Here is a 20,493-nt window from a genome sequence, read left to right on the forward strand (position 1 = left end):
AAACCTTTTCATAAACTGCATGTCAGAAAACAGTGGAATCCTGATCAAGACTGCGCCTACGATATCATTTTTTTAGATTTTTGATTTTTCTTAGTTGTTAATTGGCACGGGAAGACAGTCTATACTGTAAGTGGAGAAAGGTTAAAGATATTCATACACGGATTCCTTAATTGGGATTTAGACATTGATCTTGGTAATACATAGACGGAATTCACACCAGATATGATGTGATGTGTCACTGAAAAGGAATATCTACATTCACTCACTGTTTATTTACATTAAATTATTCATATTTTGGGGGGGAACTACTGCATCAGATGGAAATATCCCGACTGTATTATGTCATAACTCCCTAGTTTTTACACTCGAGGCGGCAACCCTGAACTCGATTTATGGATTTTCATGCATTTGTGTCACGTCACTGCAAGACTAGTTCAACAAGACTTCCTGGAACCCACTCAAGGGGCCCCTGCAGGCCCTTGAACCACCCCTTTGGTAACTGCTCGCTACAGGTTCCTCCCACTCGTCGCTGCAGCAGCAGCAGCTTCCTCTGCATGCATCCTCCCTCCTCCTCCTCCTCCTCCTCCTCCTCTCTGGAGTCAGCAGCTACCAGGATCCCTCCTCTCCTTCACATGACGGACTGATACTCCAAAGCCGGGAAGGAAAACACTTTAGTCAACTTTTTAAAAAAACGCAGAAACGCCGTTGTTTTAGCGGTTGAATGCGGCGTTCAGGGACACGACGCGACTGGAATGAGAAGACGCGCAAAAAAGTTTTTTTTTCTCCTCCACACTACTAATTAAGGTAAAAGAAACGGTTCTTTTTGGCTGTTTTTAATGCGTGATCAATAAGCATATTGGATGACGCCTCGTTCCGTTATTTCCAGGATGAACTGGTTATTGTTCCCCAACATAGGCTTGCTGGTAAGTAGCCTGTTACGCTTTCATTTCTATAGGAAACCCACATGGCAACTCATCCCCATAGCTTTCATGTTAGTGATTTCTATTACGGACTATTAGCTACCGAATGCTTCTTTTCTAAACAGGCCAATTATAATCTTATGATGCTATGAATTCCACTTAGTTTGGATGTTGTTTTTTTTTTAAGATATTCCTGGAAGTGTTAATATGCTCTGATTAAGATAATTGTCTCCCTATTGTATCTATTATTTTATTACCTAGGTCTTTTCCTGTTGAATAGCACACTGTTTGTTGTGAGTTTATTGAATACTCGCTTTTGATCGACTAGAAAGTCGATTAGGATTCAGGGCAGGTATTCTAAATGAGGCTTAATCAGGAGTCCTGCTGTCTATTGGCTGATCTAACGGTACACCAATTGTTCTTTTCTTCACACCTTGCACTGAGCTAACCGTGCACTTATGTTTCAGGTTTGTTTCCACAGCTGTATACCAGGTGAGTCCCTTTCTATTCCATTTACTTACACTCAACTTTTAACCAGTTGTGATGAAACGGCCTCAATTCAATACAGATTCCTCTTTATTTCAGCCCATAAGCAAGAATATAGTTATTCTTAACACCTATCACCGTTATTCTTCATACCCATCACTGGGTCTGATTACCTGCAACGTCAGATGTGACTTACAGGTTCCCTACTTAGGTTGAGCCTGTAGCCACAGACAGATCCAGATCCAAGATCCCTGCCACCTCTGACCTGCTGTCCTGCTGGACGGGGTATAGAGGCATTGGGGACATTCATGATACACACCCTTTGCCCGGAAAAATAATCTTTACAAATGAAAATGACACGTTTAGGATTTTTGAAGCGTGTGTCAACCACACACGCACTGTATTTTAGGCATCAAAACGAAAGAAGAAGAGGGAACCTGAAGTGCAAAAATGAGAACTAATTTCTGTGTTTTAAAACTCATTCCAGGAGCAGACATCCAGTTCATGCATCTTCTTCCTTACCTTCAGTGGTATCTAGGGACACATTGATTGTTAAATAGGCTCCATCTCTTGGTCAGGTTCCAATGTTCAACCAAACATCACTTGTCTGTAACCGCAGTGGCGGTTCTAGATCAATTTTACTGAGGGGGCCTGGCTGGGGCCAGAGGTTTTGTCAGAGGGGCACATTCAATCCGGGGCGTATTATTAGTTCCGCCTTTTGCGTCGGCGTAAAAGGCGGAACCGATAAACACTGTATTATTCTTCGTTCGGAGGGGGGGGCACAGGGGGGTCCAGACTCAGTGTTACAGGGGCCCTGGCCCCTGCTGGACCCCCCCCCCCCCCAGAACCGCCACTGTGTAACAGGTGAACAGAAAAGGATGTTGAGGCTGATGCCTGTTTTTATGCATTTCGGGGGGCTCATACAGGCATTCTTTGCTATTTGCTCATAAAAAAAGTGCAAATTCTGGAAGAAAACAAAATGAATGTTTGGTTGAGGTGGACATTTGGTAAACTGAAGCTCTGCTCCACTGAAGAGATGAAACATGGTGTGAGACAATCTCTCCACTAATTCCTCCAATCTTTCTCTGAACAGCTTTGACACTGGAAACCAGAAACCTGACATATGCCGAGTCCTACTACGAGTATGTGCCGGATCGCCTGCGATGGAATAATGCGGGGGCGCTGTGTAACCAGCGCTCTGGAGCCTTAGCCGCCGTCTCCAACCCAGCAGAGGAGCAAGAGCTGACCAACTTTTTAAAGGACTTGAACATCACTCAGCCCGTGTGGATTGCCAGGAAAGTCATGACACATCTGACAAGTAGGTTTTCGCTGTGCCATGTGTGACAATTTATATTCAAATATGAGCAGCACTTTCTTTTTAAATAGTAGGCCCATTGTTTTCCCAAGACACCTTGCTGCAAATGCATTGGCTTAACAAAACAAAAAGGGAACATGACAACACTCTCAACCGTAGCCAATACATGTTCCCCACAGTGTTTACAGTAGGAATAGGACCAAAAGTGGAATTTTATGATTGGGTTCCATGTTTTTCCGAGAGCTTTGGCAGTAATTTCCCATCACCATAACACCTCATTCTTCTCTTGTGTGTGGGGTGCAACCCAAAGGTTCCTCGGAGACCCTGATTCTGGAGTTCACCGGGCGCTCAGACAGGAGGCATGCCCGTCTCCTGCACAAGTTCCCCTCCATGGATTCGGTGACCGTTTGCACCCGTCTCCGCTTTGATCCAAACTGCTTTGGAGTTTCCACCGTCTTTTCCTATTCCACCCCGTCACATATCAACGAGTTCCAGCTCCGCGCGAACCTGACCGAGGGCGAGCTCGTGCAGCTGGCCCTGCTGGTCCACGGCGTTCACGGACCTTACCACCAAGCCTTCAACCTCGATGACTCCTGGCACTCGGTTTGCGTTTCTTGGAGCCGGGGCGGCGGACGCTGGACACTGTTTACCCACGGCCTCGTGGTCTCGAGGGGCGCCGGCCTGAGTTCTGACAGCATCGGACCCGATGGCCTCTTCATTATAGGACAGGAGCAGGACACCTTCGGGGGTTCGTTCAAGCAGAATGAGTCATTCTCGGGGAGCATCACGGAGCTGCACATATGGGATCGTGTGCTGAAGAGCAGTGAAATCTACACCATGGAAAAGGAGTGTTCACCCATTTCCTCCGGGCTGGTGTTCAAGTGGAGCGGAGCAGCCATGGAAACAGAGTCCTCCCTTACGAAGCTGTGGAGGGACATCTCATGTCAAGGTATGTTTGCAGATGCAGAATGGGGATGGGAAGAAGCTGATGCTAAAAAGCTACATTTAATCACCAAGGACAGGAATGGTATACACGCCATGTGAGGCGGAAGAGATTCAAATCCAACTGCAGGGTCCGTTGGTGTAGTTGAGCATTACTTTCCAAACTCTTGTTTACAGTTTTCGATAGTTTGGCACTCGGGCTGGGTGGGGTTGCTATGCACAGAAAAATTACGCAGAGACCATTTGAAAGTTTAGACTACACACTTTTTCAGTAAACCTGCCAAGATCTGAGCTGGCCTGATGTGGTAAACCCCCACCCATCTGGCATTCCATGTAGGGGGAAATAAATGCTGTCAATTAATTGCAGATACATATTAGAGTTTGAATCTGCTCTGATTCATCTTCTCTCTACACCCACTCTCCTCTTATCTCTCTTATCAGGCCCCAATAATGATATCATTTACATAGTTTTAAAAGGCTTAAACGCTGTGATGACAGCATGCTGTAAGTATTCGTCTTCATCAAGTGGGATCATTAAAACTGTTTAAATCAAGTTGAAATAGGAGTTTACAAAAAATCTAAATTAAATAAATCAATCAATCTTTAATTTAAATTGGGTAAGAACATCAAGACTTTTATTGCAAAAGACCAAGAATTTTGGCAAAGTGCTATCTTGGCTTTTTCTAAACTATTCGAGATCTCCACCACATCTGTTCCAGACTAACTAAAACGATTAACAAATACTGACCTATAGCTACGATCCCCCTGTGTTTTAAAAGACTCCTAATTCACATGTTTTATGTTTTAAATAGGCCAATCTGACCTTTAATTATCAGTCGGCACATTGAACTGCATTACAAAGCACTGAATACAAAAAACAAATGCTCTATAATACACATGTTAATTGTATGTGCACATATTTTTACATCTCTGGAATTAATATAAAGTATGTGATAGTATATGTCCATACTTACCTGGTGATTTTGCACTGTGAAGCTGTTTTATGTAGGAAAGTATAAACTTAGCGGTTATGAGCTTGATCAGCCTTTTTCTGGATTTGTGGCATTCTCTGGCAAACTTACATTCACACGTAAAAACAAACACACTCACATGCCCACACTCTTTTCCTTTTACAGGATTAAGCTACTGGGAGTTTAATGAGATTGAAGGAAAAGAGGAAATCTGTCTCTTTTTTGCTTCTCCCCCCCCTTCCAATTAATAGAGGAGCTGGTGACCAAGTTGTAGTTGGCACAGACTGTCGGGCTCCTAATGGTTCTTGTAAATGTTTTTCGAATCACGTCACTGTGAATCCCACCCTTCAAAACAAACTTCTCCCGCTCTGACATCATGCTCCCCGATGAGCAATGAGAGCCCAAAACACACTCCGCCTCCTGGAGCCGTACATGCAGAAGGGATATTGTTTTCTCCTTTAGTGAGTTCTATTTACAGTGTAGGTATATATATATATATATATATAAATCTTTACTGATGTACAAAGTATATTTTGTTGAGAGCAAAATGACGGTTAATGGAAACCAAAATCAACCCAATGAAGGCTGGATTTCAGAATCACACCGAAAATCAAAGTAAAAACATGGAAATTACGTGTGTGAATTTCATCACTCCATTCATAATGTGAGTCAGTCGTGTGTTTGGCCCGTACACATGCCCTCCCATCAACGTCTGGGCATGCTCCTGATGAGTTGGTGGGTTTGGTGTCCTGAAGGATCTCCTCCCAGACCTGGATCGGGGCATCAATAAGCTCCTAGACAGTCTGTGGCCGTACTTGGTGGTCTGGCAATCTCTCTGAGGATTTCATCCCAGTACCTAACAGCAGTCAGAGTACCGTTGGCTATGACATGGAGGTCTGTGCCTCCCCAGATCATCAGTGACCCACCACCAAACCGGTCCTGCTGGATGATGTTAGAGGCAGCATAATGATCACCTTGGCGTCTCCAGACTCTTTCACACGAGTCTTGAATCTGCTCTCATCTGTGGCAAACCTGCCAATTCTGGTGTTCTCTGTCGAATGCTAATGGAGCTACACGGTGCTGGGCTGTGAGACCAGGTCCCACTAGAGGACGCCGGACCCTCATACCACTCTCATGGAGCCTGTTTCTGACAGGAGTGTGCTGGAGGTCACGTTGGGCTCTGGCAGTGCTCCTCCTGTTCCTCAGGAGGAGCAGATACCAGTCCTGGTGCTGGGTCGTTGCCCTGCCATGGTCCTGTCTAGCTCTCTTTGGTATCTCCTCAACGCTATTGAGACTATGCTGGGAGTCACAGCAAACCTTCTTGCGACCGCACCTTTGGATGTGGATCCTGGAGGAGTTGAACTCCTTCTGCAACCTGATTGGTCTGCAGGTTCCACCTCATGCTGCAAGAAGTAACAAGGACACTAGAAGAACACAAAACTAGAGAATAATCAGTCAGGAAGGAAGGTTAGAGCAACTGTCTGTGGCCTCCACATGAAAACCATTCCCTTTTGGTGGATTGTCTTGCTTTTGCTTCCATTGCACCTGTTGTCACTTGTATTTGCACCAAAGCAGCTGAAACTGATTCTCAATCACTTGTGCTTAAATGTATTCATGAAGTTCAACTGACTCTGTGTTGTGATGATGAAGTGTTCCCTTCATTTTTTTTTTACGGCTCCTCTTCTGATCAGCAGCCATTCCAGAGACTGTCACATAGACCAAGAGCCCACATCCTGTTACTTCATAGTTCATCCATAAATTCCAGCCTTTACCACATCAGGGATTTTAACTAAAATAACACCTTGTACTTCTCCGGGACACATTTTTTTCCATAATCATTACCATTCATGCTTTTTTAACTTCAACCATGTGTTATTGTTGCCTGAACCCAAGAATTGGATTAATCAGAATCAGATTTAGTACATGTGGGTTTCCACATACAAGGAATGTGCCTTGGAAAAGACAAAATAGAAATAAAAAAGTCAAGAAATATAAATACAGAACTTTTCCTGGCATTAACCAAGTAATATAAGTTGCCTCAACTAAATCATGATTTGGTTGCCATGACCACAACGTTTCCATACACTATCCATAGGGACAGAAGTTCACAAAACATTTTCTGGGTCATTTTGAAATGCACTCACAACCTGCCTACTCTGTTGTTCAGCTTTTTGTTCAAGAATTTAACATAAAGAATAACTTTCCCAATTTCTTCCATTAGGAAACTTCACTGTGTTAGAAAATGTCTTGGATTCTCTCCTGGATGGGACTTCTTTGCAGAATCAGACCTTCTCCTTCGAGTTGTTCCACAGCCCCGAGTCTGATGAGGACTGTGGCATCTTTGATCCAGTTAAAGGCAGCTGGGGCCTCGCCAAGTGCAACTCCATCAAAGGGGCCGTCTGCCAGTTTAAGAAAGGTACCGTCAAATTGGTTTCAATGCATTTTATACTTGATGTCATTTTGGCGATTTCACATCCAAGTAAACATTTTCCATTCGGCCACCTGAGGTTAGGTGGGGAGTTGACGACACATTTCATAAAGAATGCTATGAGAACATAATTTATTACGCCATAAACTCTTTTTCAGAGGAGAATAAAAGACGCAGGATTCTAAGTACTTTTGGACTCGCAATGTTGTAAAACAGTCTAGACCACAAGCACATACCTCATCTCATTCACCTACTTAAAGGCTACCTGAGCATCATATACGTCATAGTGTCATCAGGGAAGTGTCAGCAATCAATAAGTGACTCAATACAATTTCCTTTACTCTAGGCAATCAAATAAACATTTTTATGACACTTCATATTCATATTTAATAATGGAATATCATAAACTAACTCAAAGCTAAGCTCTCTTAATATGGCTCCAACTTAGAGCGTTACCTCAACATCGCCATGCAATACAGTACATTAGTCCTGGAATGAATACAACCTTTGTACCTAAGAATGATGAGTTGTTTTGACACTATCAAGGGCTGTTCATGCTCATGCTGGAATAAATTGCATTAATATCCGTCTCTTTTTCTGTCTGCAGAAGTGCTGGATGTTATCAGTTTACCAAAGACACCGTTCTTCAGCAGACTGAGCGAGGATCTTCTCACCAAACCTGTGAGTTGCACACAGTTTATCCAAAGTGAGACTGAGAATACAAACGGCCATTGCACCCTGATATAGTTAAAAAAAAAAAAAAGACATTCGGAAGATTAATTTAGGCTGCCTAGTGAAGGAAATATTTCCCATGTTTAAGGTATAGTGGATATATTTTTAGATAGGTCGATAGATAGAGAGAGAGGTAGGTAGGTAGTTAGGTGGATAGGTAGGTAGGTAGGTAGGGAGGTAGTTGTATAGAGAGGTAGGTAGGTAGGTAGGTAGGTAGGTAGGTAGGTAGGTAGGTAGGTGTATAGAGAAGTAGGTGGGTAGGTAGGTAGGTGTATAGAGAAGCAGGTAGGTAGCAGGTTAAAACCACGTCAAACCTGCCTGTCCCATATTTCGACCGTTGCTGCACAGAAAGATATGATGCTCCACTCTCATGTTTGTTTAATAATGCATGGGACAACATAAGACCATTCAGTCTCACAATTTGTGAAACCAGACAGCAAGTGGCACAAGTGACAAATTTAAGCCTGAATTTGAATATTCATATAACTGCAGAGTCTTCGACCAAATCCTTTGATGTAGGAGTTGAAGCAATTTGTCATTGCCAGGCCAGCAGAAAAAGGCAAGCAGAAGCTAGTCGCAGTACTAACTGTAATGTTGGTAAGGTTACTAGCCAGAAAAAACCCCAGACAGACCCCTGCTAGCGCCCACGACAAAATGTCTGCTGTTTCAGGTTCGTCTATATCACTTACTCAAAATAAATAAGCAAACTTAACAGCAGTCCATGCTTTCCTGAGCCGCATTTTAGGCTAACGCTAATCGTTAGCCACATAGATAGACGTTAGTGCCTTGATAGCATAGCTAGACGTTAGCGCCTTGATAACATTCAAGCTAGACTCTAGACAGAAATTGTCTTTGTATGCCAACTGCCAACGCACTGTCTCAAAAACGTTATCGGAAACATAAAATGGTTGCATTTCACTCACCATGTACCTACCTACCTACCTACCTACCTACCTACCTACCTACCTACCTACCTACCTATAGATAGGTAGGTAGGTAGGTAGGTTGATCTTTTTTGTCATTAAAGGTTATACAATGAAACTTTGTTCGGAGCAGTCTCTAGTCGCAGCTAGAAAATATAGAACAAATATAAGTATAAAAATGTAGAGAATAGAAATATATAAAAACAGCAGTTATTGAACAGTTGTTGCACAATGCAGCAATAATGCCGTAAAGGTAAAGTGATCTCATTAAAAATCATCTTGTTACAATTCTAGTAGAATAATAACTTTTTGGAGTAACTTCCCCACTACTGGAGGTTTTTCAGGACTAACTGGAGGATCTGTCGTACTTGGTGAACGGATATTATTGTGATCGTGGGATGTGCAGATTGGGAATTGGTGAATTGACAGCATTGCATTGCAATAAATACATTACATAATCTTTCTCCCCGCTTCTTTCTCCGAGGTGATGGTGGAGCTGAGCGTTAACACCTCCTGGGACCGTGATCTGGCCTCGCTGCAGCAGCTGACCCAGGCCATGCAGCACGCGTTGGAGGCCGGCGGCCCTCCACTCCTCTCCTCCAGCGACGTCCTTTACCTCACCCAGATGATCGAGAAGGACCTGACTGCACTGGCTACTAGCTCTCTCTCCGCTGGAGCTGACTCAGCAGAAGTCATGGTGTCCATTGCTACCAACTATGTAAAGGTGGCAAGTTTGATGCTGGAGCCCAGCATGGCTACTCAGTGGATTGGCCTGACAGAGGAGGGGGTGAGTGGGTGAAAAATAAAAAACATCTTGCATCAAATAACCATATTTTTATATGATGGTGTATTTGGGCCACTGTAGGGGGGGAAAACGGAGCCGAGAGTGTAGGGCAATATTCGGAGAATTTTTTTTTTCACTAATTGTCATAGCAACGGCAAACATCCAGTCTAAGCGGGAAACCAAGCAACTTGTTTATCTCGGCTATGACGCAAGTGAAGCATCTTAGCCCAGCCACCCGATCATCAGCATCAACAGCCATCACCCTAAGGACCTTAACAAGGCGTTGTGATGTATTAATTAGAAAAAATAAATTTTCCACTTTATAAACTCGCAAATTTGCAACTTTTTTGCTCAGAATATTAGTATTTGGTATTTATATCTTAGATTCAACTCAACAGTTTTATCTTAGCAAGGTCTCCCCTGTGCTTATATTGCATACTTGGTCACATTTTTTAAAAAAAGAGGTCAAATAATTATCTGGACTTTCTCAACAATGAAAATGTCCTTTGTCCTCCATGAATCTGAATGTTTGTGTTATTTTGTGCAGGTCAACGTGGGCCCGTTCACCGTTGTCCAGAGCATCGACAGTCTCACTGAAACCCTTGCAGACATGCTGTCTGCTGAGAGAAGAGGCTTCACTCTTTCTACCAGGAACATAGGTAATAATAACATAAAACGGAAAACATAATAAAGAATAATAATCTGTTGGTGCTTAGCTGAAAATGCAGGCACAGTTTGATCAAATTTGATGGAGAGATGAAAGAAAGTTAATTTCATAGCCACTACCTTAGTATATATATTAATTGAAGAAAATAGGCCCTCATTCTTGTTATGTGGAGATTTCAACAATCAGTATTGCCGTTTTTTATTTTTTTATTGGTGCAAGAGCAAAAACAACAGCAGTGACTTAACAGATATGATGCATACAACAATAAAAATAACAAAACATGTGACACAATGTGAAACAAAACAGCTTAATAGTGTGATACAAAAAAGAGTGAAAACTAAAAAAACAAAACAGAAAAAATGAGAGTAGAGTGTTTCAGAGAGATCTATTATAATGCATGTGTTGAGTGTGGTTGTGAGTATGGGAAGAAAGAAATATCATAATAATGATGATAATGATGATGACAATTACATACATAACACTTGTATCATACTGGCTGTTTTAGTTCTATTGCACTCCTTGTCTCCTTGTTAGTGGTTACATGTTCATAATTCAGGTAATCATTATCAATCCACTGATACAGTAAGTCGATCATGTATAACATATAACTTGTATTTTTTCCTCTTCTCCTGGTTACTATTATTATTGTTATTCTGTCTCTAACGTCTCTGCTGGCTTTGCTTCCAGACGTGTACATGAAGTGGCAGAAGCTGACTGAGGAGAGCTACAGTCAAGTCTTCAAGCCTTCTGCGGTTGGCTCTGGGACCGCCGGCAGCGGGGGTCCGAATGAGTTGCTGATCCCCGACACTGAGCTCCAGAGGATCCACGCGCTGGGTAGGAAACGCACACACACACACACACACACACACACACACACACACACGCACACGCACACGCATGGAAAGGCACTTGTTGTCAAAGACGCTGACCCAAATGAGTGGGGGAAAAGGTACATACCCAAAAAATAAAAATGGAAGACGTTCAAATGCTTAGTATGCAAATGTAAAATAAACTAATACACTGATTTAAAGAAGATTTCAAATCCTTGATTGTAGAGTACTGTCATGGTAATCTTAATAATGTGTTGTGTATTACCTAACCATAACCATACCTCGGATATACTGTAGTTGCCTTGTGCAAATATTTAAAAAAAAGTATTTGAAAATGTTAAAATATTCTGCCTGGTGATAGCTGTTGTTTGATTAACTGTAGTTTTACTGTGATGCATGCCTATTAGTGCAGCTTATCAGCTCATTCTTAAAATAAACTAAACATTAATGTTTGTGGCAGGTTTTGCTGTAATGCTCCTAAAGAATAAAAATCGCTGTGGTCTGCTCCTCCTTTCTCTCTAATCAGGATATGATGAAGTGATGTTTATTCATACCCACTACAGCCGTCTCAGTGAGATTGTGTCCGGAGCAGAGGAAGCTCCGCTGAGTCACCGAGAGAAGGTCAAAGGGTCAGTAGCAGTTTGCCTGTTGTCTTTTACTTAGTCAACTCACAGAAATGTTATTTATTTTTATATTATATATTATATATGTAGTTTATTTTTATATTTAATAAAAATACAAATACATATTATATTTATTTATTTTATTTGCACGTCAGCCTACTTGATTTCTTGTTATATTGATATATAGAAGCATCTAATGAGCAGAAATCACAATATTGGTGCAGTAGAAGTCATTTTCTTGCATAAATGCTAATTTACTTCTGACTTTTTTGTACTTTTTCTGATAATAGCTCAAAGTTAAATCGAATGCAACAATGTGAACTTGTGTGCCTCGTTTTTCTTTCGTTTTTTTCGTTCATCATTTAGAGTAGGGATGATTTCGGAGAGTGAGCAGATGTAAGAGGTAGTTTATTTCCTGTTTTTATGACCTTTAAATTGGAGGACAGATGTAAGAGGTGACCATTGTCTTGCCTTATCAGAATTCTCCCAGGACACCTGGCTTCCGTTGTCATATCAGCCACCGTCCGTGATGCCTCCAAGGCCCAAACCATCCCCGTGGCCATCGAGTACACCCTTTCATCAGCACACGTGGTACAGTCCATTATTCATACCAAGTATTTATAAATAGGTCCGAGGTAATATGTTAAAAGAAACGTGTTTCTGTTTTAATAGGTGGAGTATTCACAGCGAGTTACTCCCGTTTGTGCCTTTTGGAATTTCAGCTTAATGTAAGTTTGACCAACAACAACTTTTATTGTGTATTGACGTATTTCACTCTGATGATGCATTTCCTAAACTTGGACACGACAATCCAATGAATTCCACATTTTCATTCCAAAATAGGATATCCTTGGTCAGACACATAGATAGATATCCATGAAATGCTTTATGTATTTAATTCTTAACGTCGTTCTCTGAAACTAATTGATGAGGATGTGTTTGAGTGTGTCTGTGCTCGTTTATTGTGCTGAACAGGCATAATCACACCAGCAGCTGGTCCAGTGATGGTTGCAAGGTGACGTTTGCCAGCTCCAGTGTCACTTCCTGTCACTGTAACCACACCACCAATTTTGCAGTGCTGATGAATTACCTGGAGTCACAGGTAAATGTTATGTTAACTATACAATTTGACAGTTAGACCTCACTCATTTAAACAGTTGTTAAGGTTAGGAGTTTTATGTCAGTATGTGATTTTTAAATCCTGATCTAAATCCTGCATTCCAAATCATACCCTTTCCTTTTAATTTGAATACATACCGTGGCTGCCCTTTTAAAGCAATATATTTTTTAATACTATACTATTAGTATTATACTATGTATTTTTACCCCAGCATACTTAGTAGCATGGCAGTTTGGGTATTGGAATGAACAGTATACGTTGCTGATGTGATCTCTGACCTCTGAAATTGAGGCCAGGATCTTGTAGTACACCGTAATAACCAGCAGGTGTCACTCCCAGTGTGCCTATCCTTTTGAAGAATGCATTGGCAGAGCTTTCTGTCCATCCAAAAGAAGAAAAATAAAGAAAATAACCATCAGTAGCACTTTAATCTTTTTGTAAATGTACATTTTGTTGGTATTTAGCTGTCTTAGCTGTCTTATCTTTCTATCAGATGAACAACAGTCTCCTTTCTCCTTCTGTCCCAGTGGACTCCCGAGGAAGAGCTGATTCTGACCAAGCTGACGTTCATCGGCTCCGGAGCGTCTCTGTGCGCGCTGGTGGTGACCTTGATGCTCTTCACCGTGCTGGAGTGAGTTTTTATTTACCCCACTTTTTTTAAGGGTGCCAACATATCTGTCTGATTCCTGTCTGTTTGAGCCGATGCACACAACTCAGACTCCACTCCTCTTTCTGTTGATAGATAGATAGATAGATAGATAGATAGATAGATAGATAGATAGATAGATAGATAGATAGATAGATAGATAGATGGAGATGAATAACAAATATACACATGTAAAGAATATAAATATGAAAGTAAAACACAGTTAAATTACAATACATTTGTAATATTGGTTTTGATACTGGTTTTATTAAATAAATGTGGTTGATATTCAGTATTTAAATTGGACTATTTCTATAATAACCGTTGTTTTGCATTTTCAAAGTACTTTGTTGTTGTCAGGGAAAAGAAACTGTTGGAATTAAACAAATATTAGAACTAATAAGAATGAAACACTAAATGATGACATTTAGCCATACTTCTGAGAAATCTGATCAGCCATTAAGAGTCAGTTCATAAGGATTTCACATATATAGGACGTTCCAATTTGTTTTATTTACTTGTGAAATGTGACCCGGGGGTTGATCCACCAGTCTAATTGCATAAATAAAAATTCATAGAAGTTAGTTCTTGTTCCCAGCTATGACGTCAATACACCATAATTATGTTGCTATCGATTTACAGATAAAACACTTGGGAAGTCCTATTTCAATTTAATTTTGTTAAACATCCCACTGTTGGTCTTCAGATCTCTCCATTGGGTTTTGATGTGACGCTCTTCCGCCATACACTAAAAAAAAGCGAGCGATAACTGCTCGGCACTGTATTTTGCTCATGCTCTGTTCCTAAGGCGGCGATGAGTATCGACCCCTGCTAATCCAGTAATTACTGCGGTCTACATGTGAGTCCACGCCGAAGGTTTATGGCGGCATTCTGCAGCCATTAATTAACATTAGGGTCACTGTGGGATCACAATCAGCTGGAGAGGAGCCGCGTCGGCGATTTACGACTGTGCAGAAATCACGAAGTTCAGCCATGCATTACACACACACACACACACACACACACACACACACACACACACACACACACACACACACACACACACACACACACACACACACACTGTCCAGAGGTGGATGTGTAATCACACCATGACATGATGGTGGTCACAAGCAGTGATGCAGATATGAAATGAGTCTAAATAGGCTGAAAGCATCAGGAGGTAATGAGAGACGCTCCACTTCATTTACCTCTCCGTCCAGCTGTGTGTTTCAGTGTTACATAAGCAGCCTGAAATGGAAAGACCTATTGATACAATCTAAAGGCGATATGTGTTTGTTTCCAGTTAGACTATGTGGTGCACAGCATCATATTGATCAAATATTAGCCCAGGAGGCAAAAATACTTGAAAACAAATTGCGAGTTGAATTGCAATTATGTTTAAATCTCTCATTTTAAGTCTAAACTATATCTTGACGCTGTGCCTGTTTCTGTCCGTAGTATCCCTAAATCGGACCGGACGTCCATCCATAAGAACCTGTTCATCGCTCTGATCTGCGCCCAGGTGATCCTGCTCTGCAGCGGCTCGGCCATTCACAACAAGGTCATCTGATTCTTCAATACATGGGATTTAATGTTAAGATTAGCAGTCAAAAATTTAACACAATGAAAGATAGTTCTTTTTATTTTTTCAATAATAATAATTTCCTTAATCATTTTACAATCAAATCAGTAATTGGATCAAGATTTTATGATTTTTTTTAGTATAAACATGTTGACACATTGCTTCATTTACAGCTGTTATGCTTTATGTCTTCTGTCCTATACGTTAAAATGTCAACATGTTTTATTAATAGCATCCTTAATGAGACTTGAAATCATGCAGCCAATGTTACATAAGTGGCCACTAATGTCTTATCCATCAGCTGGAACACACGGTTCAGTCTCTTAGCGGTCACCCAATGGCCTGTAGTTGGTTTGACCCCTGGTCTTTTGACCCTAGGTCAGGTCAGGGTGGTGGGCTATCTCTGGGGGGGGGATTCATAAGTATATAGGCTGACTGACCATCAGGGAGGTCATTTTTCAGATTTTTTTTATAAAGGCATATTTGGTTGTACCATTAGAGTAACGTTATTTGTTGTATTTCATTTTCTTCCTAATCTCCTACTGATGTTTGAGGATTTCATTTTCACATTTTCCTCGGGATTACAAAACGGTGTACATTACATTTTTATGAAGCATAATCTATGATCACGAGGTTTCTTTCAACAATCCATCAACAACATATAGTTAATTTCTTGTTTGTGTGCGATTGGAGAGAGAACATTTTTCATACAAAACAATCAATTCTCCCTCATATGCACTAGTTTCTTTGTATGTTTGTGACATTCACATGGAAGGTAATGCATTTTCTCCTTTTAAAGTAGCTTCGTCTGAATACCGTAGTGTGTATCTGACATGCAGGACCGTGTGGCTGTGCGTTTTGCAGGTGGCGTGCACACTCGTAGCGGCGTTGCTCCACCTCTTCTTCATGGCGGCGTTCAGCTGGATGCTGGTGGAGGGTCTGCTGCTCTGGAGCAAGGTGGTCGCCGTCAACCTCAGCGAGGATCGTCACATGAAGTATTACTATCTCATCGGCTGGGGTACGACCGCTGTATTTAATACACCATATCTGTAGGGAGTATCAGATGATAATACTTTTCATAAACTGTGAAACGTCGGCTGCCGTTTCTGACTATTTGCATCACAATGGTCTCTTAATGTGGCTCCATTTTCCCCTTCCTCTTTCTGATTATCTGTGGTACTTTTATTCTTCTCTTATATTCTCCTCTTCCTCCCCCCCTCTCCCTCCCTCCAGGTCTGCCGGTGCTGATAGTCACCATCACGTTGGCATCAGCCTCGGGCAAATACTCAGCCGACGGCTACTGCTGGCTGAGTGTCGAGAATGGGATTATATGGGGCTTCGCGGGACCCGTCATCTTCATCATCATGGTCAGCAAATGAAATCCTACATTAAAAAAATACAAAATTCATGGTGCATTCAGCCATTCTGTCCTGTAGAGCTCCACGTTGACTCCGCCTCTTCTCTCATTGCTGTATCCTCACAGGTGAATGTGATGGTATTGACCCGGGTGGTGGTCATCACCATCTCCACCGCCAAGAGAAGGTCCATCATGTTGGCCATGGGCACCAGCCCCGTGGATCAAGCCTGTGAGCAAATCAGGTACTGACCACAAGGAGGCACCATTTCTCCTCTTTCTTTAAAAAGGAAATAAAGAGGATGATCCAACCACTGCTGCAGGCCTCGGAGCAGACAAGCTGTAGTCAAATAAAAAAGCAGCTGGAAGGTTCTATAGTGGGATTTCTCGTTTTAAAACAGCAGTACTTGTTTACCTTTAGAAGAATACATTTTTAAAGGATTGTATTTAAATTGTTTAAAATATATCAGGTCTCAATGTTTTATTATCATTCAGTGTTGATGCGATAGAGGAATTATTCTGATATGAGCGTTCATTAGTGTGTTGGCTTCTTTTACATTTAAAAGCTCTTATTGACCGTATTTATTCAAATAGTATATTAATATTGGTGGTATTTATCCTTATACTGACTAATCATTTTAGGGTGAACCTCTGAGAATGGGTTGAAGAGTAATAATACACATGTAATATCATCTCAGCAGCTAAAATCTGAAAACACACATTGATTAAAACCCTGATTCAATTATTGACATTCTGAAATGATCTCTAAAATATTTGGCTGAAAGAATTTGTAATAACTTCCCATGTTGAGATGCAATATATACATTTTTTATTTTTCATTACATTATATTTATTATATATATGTACTTGTTCCCAAGGGTTGATGATAATGTAAAAATAATACAAAAATGCAATTTTTTGCAATATAAACAATGACATTAAATTAAAATAAGAGACATAATATGTAACTTCTGTAGCTCTTTAGCCCAGTATGAATGATATTAATGATGAACGACCCTGCTTTTGATTGGTCATTTAATGTGCAGGATTAGAACACGTGAGATAACTCCTCAAACCTGACCGTCACCTTGTTACATGGCGTCCTTCGTGTCCTCACTGAAGCAGCATCTTGTCACTGCTCACTTTGCTGATGTCTTTTCTTTTGTTTGCACTTGCGTCGGCTCATCAGAGTGAAACTCTGCTACATGTAATCCAGTGGATTTCCCCCTGCAGGCTGCTATATGATCCTCCTGGTGAAAATCACGTTAAAGCGAATATGTTTTTTTCTCACCACCTCGGCCCAACGGTGCTCACAGTAGGCGCTTTATGAAGCTTCTCAAAGCGGGCCTTGAACCATTTGGCACCCCTGGGTGGCAGCCCTCTCGGAAACTCAAACACATTCCTCCGCTGAATAAACTAGGGCTTGCCGCCCACCATGTCACACACACACACACACACACACACACACACACACACACACACACACACAGCTGGTGTGGTTTGGCGGTCACCTGAGCGGGAAGATAATTCCACTCTAAACAGAATTAAGGCAGATTTAAGGTGGGAAGTTGTCACCCCGTGAGCCTTTCCAGCCGCACGGTGTTGTATACGGAACAGCCGGCCTGCCAAAGCTGCTCCGTTTTGTCCAAAAAGAACCAAAAAAAGTTGAGCAAACCCAATAAAACTCGGGACCATCGGGGAGGAAGTGCAAATTTTAGGGGACTATACTTAAATGAATTGTATCTGGTGTAAGTTCAGCTCAGTCAACCAGTTGGTTATATGCTTACATTCTTCGTGTGTGTGTGTGTGTGTGTGTGTGTGTGTGTGTGTGTGTGTGTGTGTGTGTGTGTGTGTGTGTGTGTGTAAAAGACATTAAAAGAAGCTATACTATTCTATTTTTGTTTCTTCAAAATGACCAGAAACAGGAGTCCCCTCTTAGCTGGTGGAGCGTGATAGTTCCCTGTTGGCCCTGTTTACATGTATGTGTGTGTGTGTGTGCGAGCACAGGGCTGCAGTGAAAGCAGTGTTGGTGTTGCTGCCCATCCTCGGCTTGACGTGGCTGTGTGGCGTCTTGGTGCCTTTCTCCATCGTCATGGCCTACGTCTTCATCCTCCTCAACTCCCTGCAGGTACACACACACACACACACACACACACACACACACACACACACACACACACACACACACACACACACATACACAGAGAGAGAGAGAGCAGCCATCAGGAAGTAAAAAATCACATTTCAGGCTGTCGGAGGACGTTCACTGAGGAGTAATGGTTCAAATCTGTAATTACAGAAATGTGGTTGCTCTCTTATAATTCCTGAACTGCAGCTTGTTGCAGTTGTTTAGACATTGCAGGCACGAGGGGCTGATTAAAATGCACACGTGGAGTCCACTCTGCTTTGGTTTCATTCCACTAATTGACACATTGAAGTGATGCCGTCATAAATTTCATATTTCAAGTTTCAACTATGAACAAAAATGGAACCTAGAATACCAAGAATAAACAAACATAGTGAATATTCTTCTGAGTTTTATAACACCTGAATCCAACCATGCGTCCCCGTCTCTCAGGTGGAGAACACAACTACAACTAGAGTATTGTTACCTAAACATTCTTGCAAACATCCGTCCATCCATTGTAACGAAGTACAACAAATAACGCCGCAGCTCAAACTTGTGAGCAACTTCAAATCAACTTTGAACAGTTTATAGACCATAAACTGCCTTTTTCTTTATTTATTTCTTCTTCTTCAATGAGAAACAGAAAGGTTTTCCATTATACATTGTAATTCTTCCCTCCTCTCGTGGTAAGGGTACACAGACTGTCAAGGTTTTTATTTGTCAGTGACAAGGCTGAAGCAGAGAGGGAAAAAAAAAAAAAAAAAAAAGCCTTGGTCTGGCTGGTGTTAAGTAGGTGCTTCGTTTTAACAAGCGACGTTGATTTGTATTGTTTGTTTGATTATTTCTGCTTCGTTCAGAGGTCAGCACTTGTTTGTGGCTCATCAGCGTCTGATTTTCTTTCTTTTAGCGCTGCGAGTCACACGTTTGAGGCCGTTTCGCTGCATTGCATACGTACATACGTGTGGGCAACACCATTTTAAAAAAAAGGTCACAACTTTGTGAAATATTTAGTTTTCACGTGGAGAGAGATTGATGTACTCTCTCTTTCCCACTGCACTGCAGGGATGGAAGGAGGATGTAAGGATGAAATCATGTAATCCCCCCCCCCACATGCAGCTTCCCCAGCGTGTCCAGATCCGCCGCCGTGATTTGCAGTCGTCTTTTAATCAGCTGTATCTTTAATTGAGCTGTATATTTAACGAGAAAATCAATAGAGGTTTTAGCTGCAGTCTGATCATTAAGCAAGGCCCCTCAGTTGCCATAAATAGTTTCTGCCCCCCCCCCCCCCCCCCCACATCTAATTATGTTTTTTCCACGTCGACAGTAATTAATACCGAAGGTTTTTCTGGGCTCTTATTATACGACTTCACTGCCTCACATGTTAACAAGTTATATGGATTTCTGGTCCTGTTTCGTGCATCTTGACTGTCTGTTGTCCGTCTGCCTGCGTGTTACCTGTCTGTTATCTGCCTTTCTGACAATCCGTCTCACTCTCTTGCTTTCATTGTAACAGTATCGGTCACATCACTTATCATAATTCTGCCATAACCACATATAAAAGAACACTATAAAAGGTTGATGGAGCTGTGGCTTCCTTTCAAGACTTCGTTCCTCAAACATCTCAGCACAACTTTAACGACCCGGTTTAAAAAAATAATCCCAACGTCTGTCTTCTGCATGTTGTTGCATTGCTGATTCCATCTTTTTGGTCAGGCATGCTGCACGGGACAAGAATATGCCAATCCATCCCTAAAACACACCAGATTAAAAGCTTTTTTATCGTGACACACACGGTAGAAACATAGTTTCACACTCAACAAAGATATTCTTATTTTGCAGTTTCCCTTCACACATTGACCTCAAATAGAAAATACGATACAAACATATACTGTAATCAAAAGGTATAAACCTATACATCTATACATGTACAAAAGGACAAAAAGTATTCACAGTAGTCTAAAGGTATGGATATAATATGAAGATATAGATAAAGTGCAGTGAATATAGTGCAAATGTGGACATATACAGATCATCTGGCA

At 41.5% G+C, this 20,493-nt stretch overlaps 1 protein-coding gene across 1 annotated transcript in view; it reads left to right on the forward strand.

The window, feature by feature from the left end:
* Nucleotides 1-787: 787 nt before the first annotated feature.
* LOC311015160 (adhesion G protein-coupled receptor D2) overlaps nucleotides 788-20,493 on the forward strand; it is an 86,845-nt gene continuing 67,139 nt past the window's right edge. Inside the window, exons 1-20 of the mRNA XM_084012267.1 lie at nucleotides 788-804; nucleotides 887-923; nucleotides 1,388-1,412; nucleotides 2,500-2,724; nucleotides 3,032-3,670; nucleotides 6,856-7,050; nucleotides 7,670-7,743; nucleotides 9,202-9,504; nucleotides 10,049-10,160; nucleotides 10,856-11,002; nucleotides 11,525-11,627; nucleotides 12,101-12,212; nucleotides 12,294-12,349; nucleotides 12,597-12,723; nucleotides 13,269-13,372; nucleotides 14,849-14,951; nucleotides 15,837-15,990; nucleotides 16,206-16,339; nucleotides 16,456-16,571; nucleotides 18,334-18,454. Of these exons, the coding sequence (XP_083868393.1) occupies nucleotides 888-923; nucleotides 1,388-1,412; nucleotides 2,500-2,724; nucleotides 3,032-3,670; nucleotides 6,856-7,050; nucleotides 7,670-7,743; nucleotides 9,202-9,504; nucleotides 10,049-10,160; nucleotides 10,856-11,002; nucleotides 11,525-11,627; nucleotides 12,101-12,212; nucleotides 12,294-12,349; nucleotides 12,597-12,723; nucleotides 13,269-13,372; nucleotides 14,849-14,951; nucleotides 15,837-15,990; nucleotides 16,206-16,339; nucleotides 16,456-16,571; nucleotides 18,334-18,454 (2,886 nt within the window). The 5' untranslated portion in view covers nucleotides 788-804; nucleotide 887. The remainder of the gene's footprint in view (nucleotides 805-886; nucleotides 924-1,387; nucleotides 1,413-2,499; nucleotides 2,725-3,031; nucleotides 3,671-6,855; nucleotides 7,051-7,669; nucleotides 7,744-9,201; nucleotides 9,505-10,048; nucleotides 10,161-10,855; nucleotides 11,003-11,524; nucleotides 11,628-12,100; nucleotides 12,213-12,293; nucleotides 12,350-12,596; nucleotides 12,724-13,268; nucleotides 13,373-14,848; nucleotides 14,952-15,836; nucleotides 15,991-16,205; nucleotides 16,340-16,455; nucleotides 16,572-18,333; nucleotides 18,455-20,493) is intronic.

The sequence above is a fragment of the Eutrigla gurnardus genome (genome assembly GCF_963514095.1).
Source record: "Eutrigla gurnardus genome assembly, chromosome: 6".
NCBI lineage: Eukaryota > Metazoa > Chordata > Actinopteri > Perciformes > Triglidae > Eutrigla > Eutrigla gurnardus.